Raw genomic sequence first — 21,160 nt, forward strand, 5'->3', positions numbered from 1 at the left:
GATGTACAACAGGCGAGCTTAACTCTGTAAGACTTCTCTTCCAGCAAACCCTGAGTGGAAAGGAGCATTATTTACCAGCGGGCAGTGTGCGTACAATAATAGGAGGAAACAGTATAGTTGTTTCTATTAAGAAATAATTAATATGTTGACATATATACAAATTAACTCATATAATTAAAGTCAAAATACATACATATCTGTGTATAGTAATACATATATACATAAACATAAAATATCTCTTCACATTTTCACGAATATGCAGTGGAAGAGACTTCCATAGTCTATTTATAATTATATATGTTTTTATTTTAATAGTTACCAGTATATAGAAATATAATATTGCGATGCTAAAATATGTATGTTAAAATTTTCTCACGAATAATGATCCTCTATTGTATGTTTAATTTTTTGATATATTTTATATAATGATCTTATATCAATTAAAAACTAGCGAGACAAAAAGTGGTGTAATTATTTTTTCAAGTAGGTAGGTTTTGCTGTTAAATTATACTAAGTGTATATATTTATAAGCCAAAGTATTTAAGCAGGCGTATACCGTTACTATATTAATTTCAACATTTATTTTGCCGTGTGAACCCGGCATAGAATGGGCTACCCCTTTCTTTCCCACAGGTGTCGTAAGAGGCGACTGAGAGAAATTAATAGTCAAGGGATGAACAGCAGCATCCTTCTTTAAACATTACAAAATCCTAATTGTGGTTGCAAAGCCGTCTGTCAAGCGTGGCAACTACTGGTAAAGCCCCCCTGATGGGGGAAGCTGAACATTCAGCAGTGGATGGTTAACGGCTGATATAATAATAAAGTGGTCTTTTGGCAATTAATCGTCTATTTAATAAGAAATTCGCTGTATCATAACAATCATGATATTAATATAAAATTTTATTAATAAAAAATAAATCAATATGAATCTTGATAAAATTTATATGAAACAACATAAAGTCGATTAAATAAAACATTTAGTCTTTACTTCGAGTTGACAAAGAGGTTGCGTAACAGATACCTAAAAAAATATTTATAATTATTTTTTCAACATATTTTTCGTATTTTAAATAACTAAAAAGAGTGAAATACATCTTGTATTTTATTCGATTGTATTCTTTTTAATTCCTGATTTAATTCTAAAGTGTCTTGATTAATTCCATATACTTTCATAGATTATATCATTTTAATAATTAACATATTTTAAATTATTTATTAATTTAATTGACTGATTATATTAAATTTTAATGTAATTTACTGATTGGTTTAAAATATTACTTTTGCAATTTATAGGGTTTACTTTACTAAATGATAAAAATACTAAAAAATGTAGGGTTTGCTTAAAAATAAAAAACCAACATAAGTATCAAAACGTCAGTATAATTTTATTACGATTTCAAGATATCTTTGTACATTTTTATACAAAACAATAATTTCATTAAGACTAATAATTACAATCCAAAAATTACATTTATTTTTAAGTTTATAATTATTAAATCTAATATCACGATTTAGCTTAATATTAATTATAATTATAATAGGTACTCAAGCGTTACATTTATGCTCAAAACTGATAACATTGCGAACATTTATATCATTTATATACATTTCTATAATAAATAAGCATGTCAAATAAATGCAATCTATATATATTTATTCCATAAGCAACTATAAAAGTAAAATAATGTATAATATTAAAAAACAAAATTTCATTGCGAAACAATATAATTTAATGTACAAGCCAAAACATAATTTCCGACTTTATATATCCAATAATGAATTACAGTTTAATTGCAATATAATTTTATTTATAAAATGAAAGTTTTGAATAATAAAGAAAAACACAGGATAATACCTTATGGTGTCTGTGTATTTCTTTATTAAAAGTTATAAGTATTTAAATTTAGTAATTGGAAATATGGGTAAGTTTCATCTTAAACTATTTGGTGTTGTATTACAGTGACTGCTTGTGAATTTGTTTCACAGCTCTGATAAACTATTTTTATATAACTAATAATAATTTTAATGTATATAGAAAGTATTTTTATAATCAGACTCAACATTTTCACATGTTCTTTATACAAAATATTAGTTCGATAAAATATTTTCGTACTACTCCGACATTCGTATGACTTAGATTACGTATGTGAAAATTGACAGTAACATTAAAATTACAAATAGGTATTATATGTACAATTTTTAATAATGGTGCTTTAATGTGTCAAATGCGATAAATAGTAATAATTTTAAACAAAATAAGTACGTCCTTTTGTGGAAGCATTAGTAGTTATAGAATGTGGAATATTTGGCGAAATGTCTTCTACCCTAGAATACACGTGACCACTGTTAGGGGATAGCCTAAGGTCGCAATTAAACCGAGGACATGTTCTGTTGTCGATCGACATATAGCTATTGTTCGAATCATTCCCTTCGCCGTACGTGTTGTTATCAGAGGAAGGAGAACTATCGTTTTGTGAGGACTCTCCGTCGTTTTTCTTACAGTACTGTAAGGAATTCGAGAAATTCTGCCTTGAGCAATTATCATTTGAGATTGGCATTGTCGTATACCTCAAGGTTGGTGTTTGGCGCAATGACTTTTTGAATACGCTTTTTTCTGAGTTTTTTACCGTAATAATAGTATCAGTTGAATTCAACAAAGCTACGAATTTCTCCCAGAATCGAGGATCATTCCACAAAATATTTTTAAATTTATCCAACAAGATACAAAGTTCGTCGTTTATTTGGTTGTTATCTATTATCTTAATGAATATAACTTTGTTCAAATCACTACGATTAAGAGATTTTAAATAACTATAAAAAATGTTTTTAAAATGAATGTCACAGAGATCGTTACAAATAAAGTTTGTCGTAAGTATTATTACAAGACGTTTAGATAACTTCGATGATTTTGAAAAGCTATCTAAAGTAAGGATATTTAGAGATTGTTCATTAGGGGATAATTTTTTGTATGTCATTTTTCTGTATTCTATCTCTGACATAATATTATGGTACACGAAATTAGAATCTTTGGTATTACATATCACGTAGTAGTCGTACATTTGACTTGGGTTTCCTTCCAAAACATGATCAACATTAGGACATGATTGCTCTTTGAACAATGGTATACCATATTTGGTATATACCCAATCGCTGACATTATATCTGAAAGCGTAAAAAATAGCACCTATCAGACAAATTAATACAACAATTATAATTACACCACATATAACAGCAAAATAGTTATCAGGTAGAAATACTGATTTAGAAACGATTTCATTTTTAGACACGGTTGGGTCATTAATTGATCCCATATATTCTTTACAGTGGCTAAGTACGGATGCAATAGTTATTTTGGTTGGTTTTCCTTCAGTATCTGTACACAACATCTTTTCTGGGTCACCCGGATCCCTTCGAAGCCATGAATCTAATTCAGCTATACTTTTGCAGTCACAGGAATATTGATTACCTTCGATAGAAACGTGAGCTAAACTTTTGGAAGACGAAGCTAGTAATTTCCAAGGAAAAAAATTCACTAGCTTGTTATCATCTATCCTTAGAACTGAAAGCGATTTCAAGGAGGAAAATGTATTGTTTGCAACATGCACAATAGCATTATGATCTAAATATAATTCATTTAAATTGTTAAGATGCATAAATTCATCGCCTTTCAGTTCGACAAGTTTATTATTTTCTAAATGGAGAACCCGTAATGAATCAACTCCTTTAAAAGTTTGGTTATTAACTTCTTTCAACTTTGTGTTATTGAGATATAAAACCTGTAATTTCTTTTTGCCAATAAATACATGATTACCTAAATTATTTATATGATTCCCATCTAAGTATATTTCAGTAGCATCCATTGGAATTCGTTCCGGTACTTCTGTGTAACCCGCATTCGAACAATCGACCACGTTTGCATTCCACGTAATATCGTGATAGCATCTACAATTATTTGGACAAATCATTTCACAGTCACAAGCTACAAAGTCACAACAATGACATAGGGCGAAACAATGGCTTTCATATGGGCAGAGAAAGTCCGATGGAGACATGTCTATTATCATTTTTTTCTCATTGGCACGCGAATGAACTAAAGAACATGAAGCTTTATCAAGATCTAGCACGCGCGGGTATTGTCGAGTGTGACTTAAATAATTAATGCGTTGAATCCATTCCATTGAACAGTCACAAACAAATGGATTTCCGCTTATAAAGAACTCGGGTAAGTCACTATCTTCATCTATTTTATCCAGCCTAAACGCATTCATGTCGAGTTGTACTAAATTATTATTATTTAATGTTACAGTTGTTAGCTTTTGTAGCTTGGAAAACGTTCCAACTTGAATATGTTGTATATTATTATCATTCAAATAGAGTTTCTCTACTGATTTTGGTATTGAAGTAACAGTCAGTTGAGTTATGTTATTGTAACTTAAATCTAATAGTTTTATATTTATATTCGAATGCATGTCATCATTAACAAAGTTTTCAATGTAGTTTTTATGTAAATCTATCCATTCTAAGCTATTTGGGAAGCTACGAAAGTCGAAGGAAACTAACTTATTAGATGACATATTAAGCCACACTAAACTATTAAGAGTAGTAAATATGCCATCAAAACTTGTTATGTCATTGCCATCCATGCGCAATAATTTTAAATTAACGTTTTTTCTAAAACAAGCAGGGGAAACCAGTTTTATTTTATTGGAAGCTAAATTAAGTACTTGCAACTCAGGCAAATGTTCGAAAGTATCGTCACTCAAATACGTAACTTTGTTATCAACTAAACGCAAACCGAAGAGTTCAGAGAGGCCACGAAAGTTTTCCCGATCTAGATGAGTTATATTATTATTACCAATGTCCAGTGATTTTAGCGATCTGAGTTTTCTTACTGAAGCAGGGATAAAAGATAAGAAATTGTCATTTAAACCTAGGTCTCTAATAGTGGTCATATTATCGAAAGCATTATCATTTATGTGTTTAATTTTATTGTTGTCTATAAATAACTCGTGCAAGACATGTAAATCCGTAAATAATCCCGAATGAATGTGTACAAGTATATTGTGTGACAGCGTTAACGAATGCAAATTCCTTAATTCCTCAAAAGCATGTTCATCAATAGATGTTATTAGATTATGCTCTAAGTTTAATTTTTGAAGACTATACAAACTTTGAAACATGTAACGATCTATTCTTGATAACTTATTATATGAAAGGTTCAATATAACCATTCGTAACAGTCCAACAAACGTTTCTTTATTTACCCACTGACTGGTAAGATCATTATGAGAAAGGTCCAATATTTGAAGTTGTTGTAAACCTTCAAAGAGACCCGGCGGTATAACATTAATAGTATTGTTGCTCAAATTTATTTCTTTCAAAGACTTTGTATCAGAAAATAAATCTGGTGGAAGCGTGTTCAAAAAGTTACTAGATATATTTAAAACCTGTAAACTAAATAATCCCCCAAAAGCACCATCTTCTAGGGTAGAAATTGCATTATTTTGTAACATTAATTTCGTTAACGAACGTAACTTAGATAGGCCGTTATCAGTAACAACAATTAAATCATTGTGAGCTAAATCGAGTACCTCTATAACTAAATTACAACTTCTTATACTTAAGTTTTGTTCTCGTAACGAATCAGAGAAACCAATTGTCTTTATATTCTGTAAATGATTTCTTGTCAAATTCAATGTTTTTAAACTATATAACGAACAGAATGTTTCCGTTTTCGTGCTCCAGATATTGTTGTCACTTAGATTAAGTTCTATTAATTCGTTTAAGCCCGAAAATGATTGTTCATGCAGTTCCATTGTCATGGCTGACCATTCGCTGTTGTGGGTTGTCACATGCAGTCTCTTCAAATCTTTGAAATTCTCAAAAGCTCGTGCCGGTATCTGTCGTATTTTACATTTGTCTATAATTAGGTCTCGTAGTTTGGCTAAATTTACCTTGTTTGTTGCTTTCTCCGAATGAGCAGTCAAAGTACTTTCAAAAAACAAAATCTCACTGCATTGCACATGTAGAGATATCACGTCATCGAAGTGCGTTCGACTGATGTTTTGTAACAGGTGGTCCAAACTACTTATCGTCCTGATTTTACAGAATAGTACAGCGTTTTCCAACGCTTCCGTCTCAGAGGTGCGATAGGCGCATTCATGCGGCATTTCGACCGCAGAATATCTTTCGACAACATGACAGTAAAACAACACGTACACTATAATTCGATTTAAAGTTCGGCGTTCGGGTCTTTTCACAAGAGTTCGTTTTATTAGCATTTTACGATCATATATGAGTTGCGGTGAGGCATTGAGGTCGGCTGTGCCATTTATGTGGAGACGTATTGGACGATCGCGTCATAAATATTCACGTAGTTGGAGAGACATCGCGACTCGCGTGGCATGAATGTAACGCGATACTGGCAGGCGTGCGGCGCGGAAAGCGGCTGCCCACCGACTGAGCGACGTTTTTTGGCTCCGCCTATCGACGCCCGCCGACGCCCCGCGCCGCCCTGGCGTCTAAAGAAACTTCATCTCATATTATCAAGGGTGCATAAACCGTTGAATTATTCCCGTGCGGGTGTATCGAGCATTAATTATAAACAAACTGGGTTCGTATTTCCTAGAGCATAGACTTTTATAACCAAATGTTTTTATTGGTATAATATATATATATATATATATATATATATATATATATATATATATATATATATATATATATATATATATATATATATATATATATATATATATATATATATATATATAAAACGCTTGAGCATATGAGCACTATATGAGCACTGATGGAGTAGTCAAAGATATTTTTTTAAAGAGTGTTAATGGAATGGTATCATATGGTCAAACACCAATAAAAAATGATAGATGATAACGAAAGCAGGTCAATTAGACCATCGTAATATTAGACAAGAATTAAATAATATAGTTTCCAAGGGAACCGCGTGGAGGTCGTCCTGATTGAGTATGCTGCTAATAATGAGCTTTTTTTAAACCCCTTTACTTACTAACAATCCCTTCTGGATATGCTCTCAGTTTGCATAGTATATTTGAATTCAATTTAGCAAAGGGAGAGCCTATTGCTGTTTCTCGGGTTTATTTAGATTGTTAATAGTATTTACCATTTCTAGAGAGACAGTTGGAAACTTAAATTGGCATACATTCAATCTTACGACATTTATTTAGGCTATATGGCTACACCGCTGTGTTTGTTTGATTTTATTGTAATTGATAAAGGTACTTGAATAGCCAACCATGAAAAAGCATGAGTATAAACTTAATAATGGAGATCGATTACTAATAGGAAATGTAATAGAACTTGTACTAGTCAGTCACCCAATGGTGATGGTCTTATGAATAGAAAAATTAAAGAAAAAATAATCATGTCATATATCTATATTACATAATTATTTTGAATGACTAATTTATGACAATAAATGCTGCTTATAAAACATGGAAATATTTGTTAATTTTTGCTATTGTCAGATATGATTTTATTTAAATATAACGTTGACGGTTATGAAATAATCTGTTAGGGCAGTTTTACCTCATTAAAAATTAATCGGCACTTTCGGTGTATTTATGTGGACGTCCTCTTTTTATAAACAGTGGGTAGTCCTTTAAAAAAGTGGCTATTACCTTTACATCACGAACACCTGTTGTTCTAGAAGTTTGCGAAACTTTTTACTCAAGACTCCACGAAAATGAGATAAAAGCCTTACAAAATAGTTTTCTGGAACACCATATGGCTCGAGTTAACGTGTTCACTTATATTATGAGCGACGAAAATCGCTTAGGCAGAGGAAGTTTTCATAGGAACATTTTTTCAAGTTTCAGCATGTTTGTTGCGTAACTCGAACGCTTTTCAAAGGCTTGTGTATTACGCTACAAATAAAGTGAATCTGCAGCCATTTTGCCTTGATTCTTGGAATTAGAAAATTATTTATATTTTTAAAGATGATAGAAAGTTCTCAATTCGATTGTACAATTTGTGTCTGTATATTGATGTGTGATATCTTTACTAATTCTGAACTGATTTTGGTATTTTGTTTTTTATTTCAAGCAAAAGGATTTAATGGAGACGAACTTAATTCAATCAAGGTTTATTAGATTTAGGTTTTTTACTTATTATTAGTATGGCATATTTATGATTTACATATATTTAAATAAAATTAAAGCCGTTTTTGAGAAAGAACATGAACAATAAAGAATTAATATTCACGAATTTTTATATAAGACGCACGGGTCTTGAATATCCAAATTATAGCATCTGGATATCCAAGAGGCACGGGTTGAAGTCATGAAACAATGATTTTACTTAAATTATAACTACAAACATTCCTACAATATTTACTTCTAAATAATATAACACAACAGAAGGAAATCTAGATTAAAAAATAATAATAATTACGTACTGTAATGTCAAGTTAACGTACTATATTTTTAGCTCCAAAATTGTATTTAATTAGTAATGTAAATATGACTATAAGTGTAAATTGTAAAACATCTATGAAACTGTATAATACTACTACTTTATTACTAAACTTCGAATCATGATTTCAAACTTATAAATAATTCAATAGGACGATAAAAAAAAAACCATCGAAAGCTAACATGCAATTACAGAGCCATGTTCGAAGACTTGGAGTGCATACCAACTAAACCAACTCAACCAACTATGTTAACCTATGGGAAGTTTACGTAATAATTGATCGGTTTATTGTCCAGGGACGTACTCGTTTTCAACAGAGTTCCAAGGAACTAAACATATTATTAGAAGAGTGCAAATAATATTTCGAAAAAAAAAAGTTGAATTCGATGTGTTTCGATCTATATAGTAATCAGTTATGATAATGATAAATATACTACAATAGCAATTTTAAAGAATTGTTGTTTATATGCATTTTTTCAATGGATCTGTAGCTAATTATTTAGAAAATTTATTGTCATTTATTTAAGTGACAATTTTTGTTGATTCACATTAGGTACTATATTCTCATATAGAATATTACAACAGAAACATAGAATACTCCAATAAGAAAAAAGGGATTTGTTTCTTTTTCTAGATGATTTATTAGTTTCTTCAAAATTTCAGTATGTATAATTAAATGAAATGGAAAGTCATTTATTATCTATATCTAATAAAAGGTATTTCCAACCAAAAAATAGATAGTATAAGATAGATAGATTCCAAATCGTATAAAACAATCATAATTATCATAAAAATAAGATTACATGAAGAAAAGATTGTCTCAACCTTGATGGTGTAGTGATTTAATACACTTTGCAAGTTTGATCCTTACACAATACAAATATAATTTGTAATTTATATTAGCCTAAACGAATTCAATATAGTATATGTTTCTTAAAAAAATATATAAGAATTTACATATATCTATTATTAACTCTGATTTTGAAACTAGATGGCAGTGTATTTTTGTTTAGAGTTACTCTTTTTCCCTAGTCTGTGAGTGTGCATGCGTAATTGAGCTATGTGAGTGCACAAACAAGTACACGATAATTTGTAGTTCATGATAGCGCCTGATGGCTGGACCACCCACCGCCTCAGGATTTCTAAAGTTAAGTACGTACTCGTAATGATGGTAGAATATTAGGGAGTACAACGTACGGTACGTTTGTTTTATTTGAAATCAAAATCACAAAGGCTCTTTTGCTTATAGATAGCATTATAAAGAGGCTGCTATTTTGGTTTGTTTCTTTGAGAAAATTACTAATAATAACCGCATTATCTATATGCAGACTGAAGTCGGAATTGTAAACATTTTTGTTTTTAAAACTTATTTTCTATTTCATTCGACAGCACCTTTGTCTACTGTCACCGCTATCTCCGCCTCCCACCAATGTCTTTACAGGTTTTGCAAACTGCAGAGACGAGACACTGCGACATAAAGCACTGCATTCACCATGAAAAAGACTTCCGGATGAAGTCGAATCGATTGGATAGGACAAGCTAAGTAAGTTTATAAAATCAGGTATACATATATATATATATATATATGAAGCATTAGAGTCTTTTAGTATTTTACCAATAAAACTGAATATTTACCAATATTATTTTGTGTAAATATATAGTTATATAAAAGAATGTTAATGACTTCCATTTTATCTTGTATATGGGACATTATCATACTTTGTCTAATATAAAATAAATAGGGAATTTTAATCGTCAAAATGATACATTTCTCTTTATTAATATTGCATCTTAAGAAATTTTATTAGAAATTTCTTAAGGTCTTACCTGACTTCTTATTAATGTAATAAAATTGTTACTAGACGATGTCTGTACATGAAAGATATTATAATATAGGGTCATAATAAGAGCAATAGAAATCAAATCAATATTTTTTATAAATTTTATTTATATGTTTGTTCCTATATCACACAAAAATTACTGTGCTAAATTGGATGCAGTTTTCACAGTTGTGTTCTAACTAAAGTTCTAACTCAAAATGTAGTGTTTGTTTTATTATGATACAGCATCGAGTAATTGTCCATAATATCTGTTTTCATAAAAAAAAAATATAAACTCATAGCTGCGAAATAGATAATATTTTATAGTAATAATGTACAGATTGACTTGCGGATATTATCAAGAATACTCGACTAGTTCCATCCCAAGTTATTACATTTTAATTAATAAGGTAATAGACAAATATTTCCACTTTTTTAACGAATTTTCTAAAAAATAGATGTAGTTACCTATACTTATTTCGAGAAATAATAAGGAAAGAATATTTGCAATGCGTACTTTAACATTTCATCCCGTAATGACAATAATATATGGAAAATATTAAATAATATATAATATTTATAAATATTACATGACATGAGAGACAAAACATAATTGTATATAAACATGTATTTAATTAACACTGATGTAATTCATCAATCTATTTTTTTACAAAATAAATTATTTGATTAAATTCTGGAGAGGATATTTAATTTTATTGAACACAGTTTCATGTATTTTGAACTATTACTCAAATATGAACAACAAAAATGGTTACACAAACAATAATAAATTTCTGAATGTACAAAAGTTCACGCTGTGACCGCAACTTTATCTTGTAAAGTCAGGACATATTGATCGACCGGCTTAAAAAGTAACTAAATTTCTCCTTAAATACTACGTGTATTTAAAATTTTGTGATGATTGCATGAGTCGTTACGGTGCCAAAAGATAATACTCTCACATTCACGTTCATAAATATTTCTAAGGATATCCTTGCATTTCTTCGTGTTTTGTTGCAGACAGACTTATACTGTGGTCGAATATTAATAAGGTTTCTGGAGATGAAACCGTTTTTACAAATTGCTCAGTATATACTACCGCTGAAAATGAGAAAATAAAATATAGAAATAAATGAATGATTATGCTTACTGCTATATTATTTGTTGAGATATTTAGATTCATCGAATGATACATTAACAAATTTTGGAATTGACATATTTTCAACTTTTTTATGACTAAGATACAACCTTCTAAAATATAAGATAAAGCGTTACTACTCGTGTTATTTTTATGTACATTTTTATATTCAGTATGAAATGGAATATATATTAACTAAATAGGTACATGCCATTTAGAAGAAATTGTCAATCCATTATGTCGACCCCAGAGAACGATGTTTGTATTATAACATTATTGAAAGGCAGAATACTGAGTACATTACAGAATAAAAGGGTAATATAATATTCAAAGAATTATTTATAGACTATCAATTTTTTATCAGAAATAAAAAAAGGGGATGTAGCAACACTCAACAAAGAGATAGTCAATTTAATTATTTTGGGAGCCTTTGATTTATTTTCCCATGAGTTGGTTTAACGTAATTGCATACTTCGTTAGAAGGTTATAAAGAGCAGTTATCGAGTAGTATCGTCCCGCCCCTAGCAGTAATCACCTTGTTACCGTGGTTTAGTGATGCGTCATAATATATCGATAATATAAAATTAGAACATGTAAATGTAAAAAAGATTTTACGACGTCAGTTATGCGTTATATATAATACCAATAGATAATTTGGTTGTCGTATTATAACTTGAGTTTCACAAATACATAAAATTAATTAATTTTGCCATAAATCCTCTTTTGACGATTATGTCTGATCAGCTATTTTCAAAAAGTTTTCGAAAAAGGAAAACATCATCTCACGACACAACCGTTTATAAATTGTTTTTGTTAAATTAATGCACCGCCATTTACTTTCTCTATTTAGCGTAACGGTTGATTGGTAGAGAATGCCATCAAGCAGTTTGCCCTGTAGACATCTTTTAATGTGTGCAAAGTATAAATTAATTAATTAATAAATAACCATGGAACATGCGTGTTAGATATTTATTTTAAATTATATTAATTTTCTTAAACAATTTGTGTTAAAATATGTACCTATATTTATTAAAAAAATCAGACTAACTACTTTAAATATAATAAAATGTTCAAATTGTTATTATACCAAATTTGGTAATAAATTATTCTTGTAATGTATATAGAACACTAATTTATATTTTAATTAATTTTTAATTATTTATAATCATGATATTTGAATAAAAAGTAATGAAATTATAAGAACACGTAGTCTTGCTGACGTGGTCACTCGAATTCGGCCCTGTAGATATAAAATAATGTTATTTGGGTGGGGAGACTGCTGCCGTATCAAGAGTGAACAAGTAGTAAACCACGTGGTCATTATATAAAATATATCACAATTATTGTTAACGGAAGTCCTAAAGAAGCTATAGTTAAATAAGTGTGAATGGATTAACAGAAGTTGGGTATTTATGTTATATTATTTGTTATATATCAAATACAAAGTAAAATAAGTAAATATATGATTTAATAGTATGATATCTAAATTAAATGAACTTGATGTTTATTAAACTAAATGTTTATTACGTAATTGAATTACTATATAAATCTGTTATCCTACAGTTATTTATATAATTTGATACGCGCATGAATAAGATCTACTACAAATTTCGCAGGTAGTTGGATATCCCTGAATTTAAAACGTAAATAAAGCTGACGTAAATAATTAGAACATCTAATACGATATTTTTCTGTTAATAGTTCTGTAGCATTTTCTATGAAAATAAGAAGAATTTATAATTATCATGTCATCATCATCATCAACTTAAACATTTATAAGCAATAATAGCCTATACTTATAGGCTATTATTGCTTAGATAATTGCAAAGCCATAAGAAGCGATCCTGAGCTACCTGTATTCACTAACTCCCTGCATTGCATTAGAGGTTGTCACTTCATCTAGTGGAGGGAGGGGGGATTATGTTTAGCATTGCAGGCTTCCATAAGCTATAGTGACCTTTTCATATCAGACGAAATACATGCTTATTTGCTACTTTTGTGGTATAAAGAAATAATAATATCGTATACGAGTTTTTTTTTTGTTTTGGTAATTTTGTTTTATAAATTCTACTTAGTTTGGAACTAAATGGTAATATGTCTATTAAGATTAATATCATTTATGTTTTTTTTTTTAATATTAGGTAAATTTATCGATAAAAACTTCCCGCACTATTCACAGTCTAAACGATATGCATATTAAATTTGATTCGCGTGCTGAAACAGTATTTTTGTGCCCGAAGTGGGGTAGTAAAGCTGGCTGTATTATTAAATGGCGCCTAAACTTTGAAACACAGCTTCGTTATGTCACACCCTACTCAGGAGTACTTAGAACCCTCAAGAATATGCATTAATAAATATGAAAAAGTTTTCAACATCAGATATGCATGAAATTTGTACTTCAATTTTTTATTTGACGTTGCTTTTCATTTTTTACGGTAGTAAATTGATCGAAGTAAGTAAGTCTTGAAAAGAGTTAATGAGAAAAGAACAATAATAAAAACAATAGAGTATAGAAGAGGCCAACTTATGCGACATGACGATTTTTTAAGAGCATAGTAGAAGGAAAAATACAGGCCAAAAGAGGAAGGAGAGGATCGAGGAATAAATATATAGGACAGATAAAGAAAACACTATGCATCATGTCGTATAGGGAGGTCAAAGATATGGCATGGGATAGAGCTGGCTGGAAGAAAATGCGTAAACTAATTGCACTGACAAGAGGGAACTCTTAAATTAAAAGAAATAAAGAGTATAAATTGATTCTATGTGCTAGTATCAAAATTATTTCTGAAATAACTGGTGTATAACTTTCTTTCAAAGTAGAACGCTAAACAATTTAACGGCCTACTTTACGAAAGGTGGTAAACTTCTCCATAGATTTTAATAACGCGTACTATATCTTTATTGATATTACAGAATATACTTTGACGCCCGTGCTATCCTTAATGTATTGCCATTCCGGAAGAATATGGTGTTATATCTCCATAACACGCAATTTCATCCCACCTTTAAACGAAACACAGTAATATAAGCAAATATAAAGAGAATAACCTGGATTTAATTCTATTTGAATGACGATACACTTTGCAAAATTATAAAATCCATTTACGGTAATTATTTACTTCTATTAGAGTGAACAAAAAATTATTAGTATAATCATTTCTTGTAATTGTTTGTATTTATTTACTATGGAAACCTTTGAAGGAAATAGTAAAGAGTATAGAAGTATCGAGTAAATTGAAGAATATAGGCCGCTCATTAATCTTAGAATGGTCATCGTTGTCAAGACAAATAATCCTAAACTATCTGTATCCGCTGAATCTCCTACAATACATTTAAGATCTTCATTCTATTTAACATAAGGTTGCCATTCGAGAAGTTTCTTCCCTGTATGTTATTAGCTCTTCAAGCTATCATCATCATTGTTATGTCAGCCATTAACTGTCCACTGCTAAATATAGGTCCCTTCCATAAGAGAGGGTATTGCCAGAAGTTGCCATGCTTGGTAAGCGAATTGGTAATCGCTATATACGAGGTTGCCATTCGAGAAGTTTCTTCCTTGTATGTTATTAGCTCTTCAAGCTATCATCAACATCATTATGCCAGCTATTAACTGTCCCCTGCTAAACATAGGCCCCTTCCATAAAAGGAGGTATTGCCAGTAGTTGCCATGGTTGGCAGGTGAATTGGTAATCGCTATAGGTAACGATATATATTACTCAAACTTTATTTATTGCAAACTTTAAGTTCAGAATCATGTTTGTTTGTAAGTGTAACATGTATTCAACTCATACTCGTAGGTAACTTTGCCAACAAAACAGAGATCGAAACTCGCCGATTCAATTTTCACACTTAGGAAAAGAACAAAAAGAAACTTATAAATAGACACCTCCCCTATGTAAACACGTTCGAAGCATCAGAATGAAAAATTGGATCTTGCGTCAGAGCCGTAGAAATGACAACAAAACCGTGTGACGATCGTCATGTTAAAACCACGATAGTTGCATTATTTGTAAACTATATTTCACTCTTAACATCTGAAACATAGAATTAAAAATCAAACAGCAATATTATTTATGTGTGATATAACAATTTTGGCTGTTTGTAAAACAAACATAGTGTAAATTAGTGTTGGAAGCATTTGGTACAATTAACATGTAGAAGAGACTTGTCATTAGTCATGTTCAAGCGATAATCTTTGAATAACATCGTTTGTCATTTTCAGAGCTGTTCTGTTTAAGGGCGAAGATATTTTGTTAATACATAATGGCATATTTAATCCTGAGATTATTGGTAAGCATCAGTTACCCTACTATATATATATATATATATATATATATATATATATTTTTAAATAACTTTTCCGACATGTTTTACTATATTATTAATATATACTACACTCTTCCAGCTCTAACTACTCTCTAGGCTATCAACTAGCAACCCACTCGACAGTAATCATAAGCTGTAAATAAATAATATATTTGGATGTAGCACACAAAACTATCTTGTTTTAAAAAAGGATAGTTTTTTAATTGATAATAATTAAAAAAAAACATGCCTGCATTATCAGTCAAAGACAAATATTAGGTCTGTGCTATCGGTATATACTAGCGACACCTGTCGTATCTCACTGGTACCCCTAGTACCTATGATAGGTTAAGATAAAAGCAAATCAGTTGGCCTATCGTGATGATTTCATCAAATATTAACCAGAAGGGGTCGCGTGGAGGTCGATCTGACCCTATATTGCTGGTTATAGGACCAGTAATATCTAATAATTAGAACTCTTTCTTCTTAAATTGAACAGTCACCAGAGACATTAAATGATTAACAGATACGCTTAAACATATTAATATATTAAAATAGGTTATGAAATGAGCTCCCTGTTAAGGTTTTTCTGAGAGACTATAGCATGGGGTTCTTCAGAAAAGAGTAAAGAGGTTTCTTCAAGGTCAGCAACGCAAGCGTAACGTTCCTGTTGATACAGGCCTTTATAGGCATAGTAGCTGCTTACCATCAGGTTGACCATATGCTTATTTGATACCTGAGTGGTGTAAAAAGAAAATTGATAATACATTCACATACTATTAGGACAGTGTACATACACAGTATTTTGAGTTACAATTATACTTACTACTTATATAAGGGCAACGCCTTCTACCGTCAAAAGTTTGTAAGCTTCATTCGACCTAAATACAACGGCATAATACATTGTACTTAGAAAACGCCAGATTAATACAAATCAACTAAAATGACACGAATAAATGGATTATAAAAAAATTATTACCGTATTTATATTCCTTTACAGAGGAAACGCATCTATAATAGACATCTTGTCTAGAATAATAATCACAATACTACCAGCTACATACATATCGATTGCTAACAGCAATCTACTAGAAATTTGAATTTTTCTCCAATAGTAAACCCATAACACGTATTGATTTTAACACTCAACGCATACAACTCTATGCATTGAATGTCAAATCCTTTAATAAGTATATCCACTATCAACTTCCTACTCAACGAGACTACTGTGTTATGAACCAAGAAGAAATTAAAATTTTATTGTTTGTAAATGTTAAACACTGAAATGATATACGAATATATTTAATTTGACTACGATGGGAATTGTTCACTCGTTGACATGCCTCTGCTCTGTTGGACAGAGACTTGGTTTCGGTCCAAAGATCCAAGACCCACCTGAAACACTATTTTTTCAACGTAATATTTAAATAATTTAAAATATATTATCGTGCTTTAAAGAGTATGTAAATTCGTCACTTAATAAGACTTTATACTAGAGAGCGACGCTAATAATGAGAATAGTAAGAATTGTAGTCATAGCTCAGATTATAATAAATATCTATAAGATGGCACGAAATTTAAATTTTATATTATTTCCAATAGGTATAATGACTTTTCAAAAAAATATCATATAATACCAACAAAGTTATATTGCTTAAAAATCAGAACAGTTTTCCAATAATAATTGTATACAGTTATTACAATATGAACAACGATAAAGTCAAAACATTCAGCGCCGGCTTATCGCAGCGCATCGATAATTTGCCAATATTGTCCATTTTAATATCGTTAATTGGCTGTATTGTTGCTGTTAATGCAGGTTGGTTTGGATTTGAACAATATTATATTCAATCAAATATACTATGTGCTTTTTAAAGGTCTAAATGTTATTTTATGTAGTTCTCTGTTTTTAACAATAGTTTAAACGAACTTAAATATTATTTTCATTTAAACATCATTTAATAAAAAGAAATGCAAGTACAGAATTACATTTTTGCATATTTTTTATGTAATATTAAATTAAAATACAACTAAAATACTAAAATGTGGTTATTAAGAACAAATAAATAAATTGAAAATAAATTAAAAAGAATAACTCGATGAATTAAAAATAAATTAATAAATATGAATATTCATTGATATAAATAATAGAACAAAAATTAAAAGCTCTAATTAATATTAAACTAATTTTATCAATATAAAATTTAACAATACTGAATTTACTACATTTATATCTCGTATTTAAAAGTTCTAATTTTACTTTTATGTTCAACAACAATAGACATGAACTTAAAGAGCGACCAAGTAAATAATAAAAATGAGGTTTATTCTATAGTAATAAACATAATCACATATATATATGTATTCTTATGTTTGAAAACCTGTATAGACATTGTCCAATTTCGTTGACCCTATAAGCGAGTTTCTGTCTATAATCAGACTAATTGAACAAAAAGTAGGGTTTTTTTTTTTTAAAATAGAATGATGATTGTTTTATTTTTTTATGTGTGAGATTGCACTCTGATACCAGTCCCGACGATTTTTATTATCCACAATAATTTGTTAGAGAATTCAAAATAACAAGTAACAATAGAAATAAATTTCAAAAGCTATTTTTGTAAGTATAATGTAAATATGTACTTAGGTTTGATAGTGCGTTGCAAATAAAAATTTTGTTTATTTTATTACAATACTATAATTTTAGAAATTGTAAATTAAAAAAGTTTCAAGAGGATTTCGCCCTCGTGAAATTCATTTTATCGTGCTAATGAAATATTTCTTTTGTTTATTTGTGAGCTAAATATAGAATTAATAAAATAGAAAGTAGACGAATTGCAAGCTATGGAAACCAATAAATTGTATTTTGTCACTAAATACGGTTTAATCAATTCATTAATTATACAATTTGTAAGCGCTATTTTTTATACCCACCTTTCTGTCACTTCTCACACCTTTTACGCCCTTTTCATAATACGTAAACAACGAACACTGCACTCAAAAATTTTAAAAATCCTAATCAAAATGGAAAATCCAAATTTGAAAAATCCAAAATAAAACCCTATACCAAACCAGGTCATATAATAATAATACCTAATATTAAGGTAAAACATATTCACACACGTCTCTTTGCATAAGAGGATATGGAAAGAGGTTAGGGATATTTGTTATTGCTATGATCTAATAAGTATATTATTTATTCGGAAGGTAGCAAGCTGACGGTACTACTATAAAAAAAATGGTTCCTAATATAAATTTAAAAATTGACCTGAAGTGGGAAAATTTAATCCGATTATTTGCAACACTAATAAAAAAGTGCGTTTTATTTGGATTTAAAAAAATAAATATTTAGCCAAACGTCAAAGTAGCTAAATATTGAAACGTTTTTGATACTTAAAGTTATATAATCTAAGCTTTTAAGCATATCCAATACCTTTAGTATCTCTAAAGATCTTTAACACTGTTGATTAGAACAAAATCTGCCTATGTAATCTAGACGCAGTTTTCACCGCTAGTGTTGTCTAATAAACATAGGAAAGGATTATTAATCGATAGTTCGATTCGAATAATCTAATAATCGAATATGAAGTCAATAACACGATAAAATTAATTATATATAATTGTAATTGGTTAAAATGAAATTTAATATCGATAATCGATACTATCGAAATTTATATTTTTCCAAAATAAACTGCTGCAATGATTAAACAATATATTGCTAAATGGAAGACGGCTCCAAATGATAACTAAGAAGAGATATCAAACAAAACGTATATAAAGAAATATATTACAATTAAAGAAAAGGCTTGACTAGTGATCAACAACAATCGATTAATTGATAATCGGTTATTAGACAACACTATTCATTGGACTGCCGTAGGTATAAACAGCATCACAATGAAATCGTTACCGGCGCTCCAGCCTTAAATTAACGACATTAAAACAAGCTTCTCTCATTCGAGATAAGACCTTTGTAAGGGGGAATAAATTGAATGGCGTTATACTGAATGTATGAATTTATTGACAGATTTGCGTTGGTACTTAATATCAACCATTCAAATTTTTTTTTTAAATTAAGATTTTATAAAAAATATCAGCCCCCTAGTAAAGAATTAACTATCAAAATCGGTTCAGTATTACTAAATATATATTTATATACACACAAAATAAAACACTGTCTACCGCTGAACACAGCCTTCCCATAGATTCTTAAAACAACCTTTAACCACCCGTTTCTATTGAGGCTTTGCAAAAATATTTTTAAAGTTGTTGGTCGAGGTATCAAATAAAAAAATATTCTACACTGCTTTTTTAGTACAAATAAACGAAATAAAAGTATTTTTTTATACTACAATGGTAGCAAACAAGCATACGGCCCGTCTGATGGTAAATGGTGATTATCTCAAAACTATAAAAAAAAAATTTTCTCTATAAACAGCAACAACATATTTTTGGTTCCAGAACATCTTTATTAGTTTTGTATAAGAAATAATTTGTCTGTTTATTTGTCTTTAGGTTATGCTTCGCAAGTAGCATAAACCCGTCCAATTGTTAGTGTATGATATTCTTAAGGTCTTCTTGCAAAATTGCCCTCTAACTCGAGTCACGTTCCGGCTATTAGTCCGAGGTACTTATATTAAAGTTTCATCGCGAAACGATCAATGAACCACTTTACCGTTTCGCGCGGAAAATATTTTATGGGCAAAAGAAGTGGACCGTGTCTCGGCCGAGACAGGTGCCGTCGGCAGATGGTGTACCCCAAAGATTCTTGGTGGCAATCTGTGCCCACTGAGACGTGAAGGATTAAGGGTATTGTTGAGGTCAACGACTCAGGTCATTATTGTGTCTTCGCTTTGATGCCGTAGACTTCGATTCAACGATTTGATGGATTTACAAGGAAATAGTTGTAGTGCAATTTTAGTGTTATAACTTCAGATGTTAGAAGCGTAGCAAAGTCTAATTTTAAATGCTCTTAGATAAAATATGAAGTTAATATATTTTAATGGACATTTATATTAGTAGTATTAGGTAATATCTTTTGTTATGACAATAATGTTATACTAATACAGATGTTATTAGTTGCTAATATATTCTCTTACATATTTCATTAGTAAGTAAATACCAAGCCGTATTTACTTTCGAACAATTAGAATTGTTAATAAGTATGGAAACCACATTTTTTTTTTTTTTTTTTTTTTTTTTTTACAACACAGGGGGCAAACGAGCATGCGGCTCACCTGATGGTAAGTGACTACCGCCGCCCATGATCACCCACAACACCAGCGGCATTGCAGGTGTGCTGCCGGCCTTTTAAAAAGGAATATACTCTTTTCTTGAAGGTTATGTTGTCGTATCGGTTCGGAAATACTGCTGCTGGAAGTTGATTCCAAAGAATGGTTGTGCGTGGAAGAAAGTGCCTTGAAAAACGCACGGTGGAAGACCGCCA

The 21,160-nt window shown here is 30.1% G+C and overlaps 1 protein-coding gene across 1 annotated transcript; it reads right to left on the minus strand.

The window, feature by feature from the left end:
- Positions 1-1,360: 1,360 nt before the first annotated feature.
- LOC113509647 (toll-like receptor 6) lies at positions 1,361-6,481 on the minus strand. The gene has a single exon (XM_026893026.3). It carries the CDS (start codon positions 6,279-6,281, stop codon positions 2,247-2,249), a length of 4,035 nt encoding a protein of 1,344 aa, XP_026748827.2. The 5' UTR covers positions 6,282-6,481; the 3' UTR covers positions 1,361-2,246.
- Between the last annotated feature and the right edge of the window lie 14,679 nt (positions 6,482-21,160).

The sequence above is a fragment of the Galleria mellonella genome, unplaced genomic scaffold, assembly GCF_026898425.1.
Source record: "Galleria mellonella isolate WM207_F2 unplaced genomic scaffold, CSIRO_AGI_GalMel_v1 utg57, whole genome shotgun sequence".
In the NCBI taxonomy this organism is placed as follows: Eukaryota; Metazoa; Arthropoda; class Insecta; order Lepidoptera; family Pyralidae; genus Galleria; species Galleria mellonella.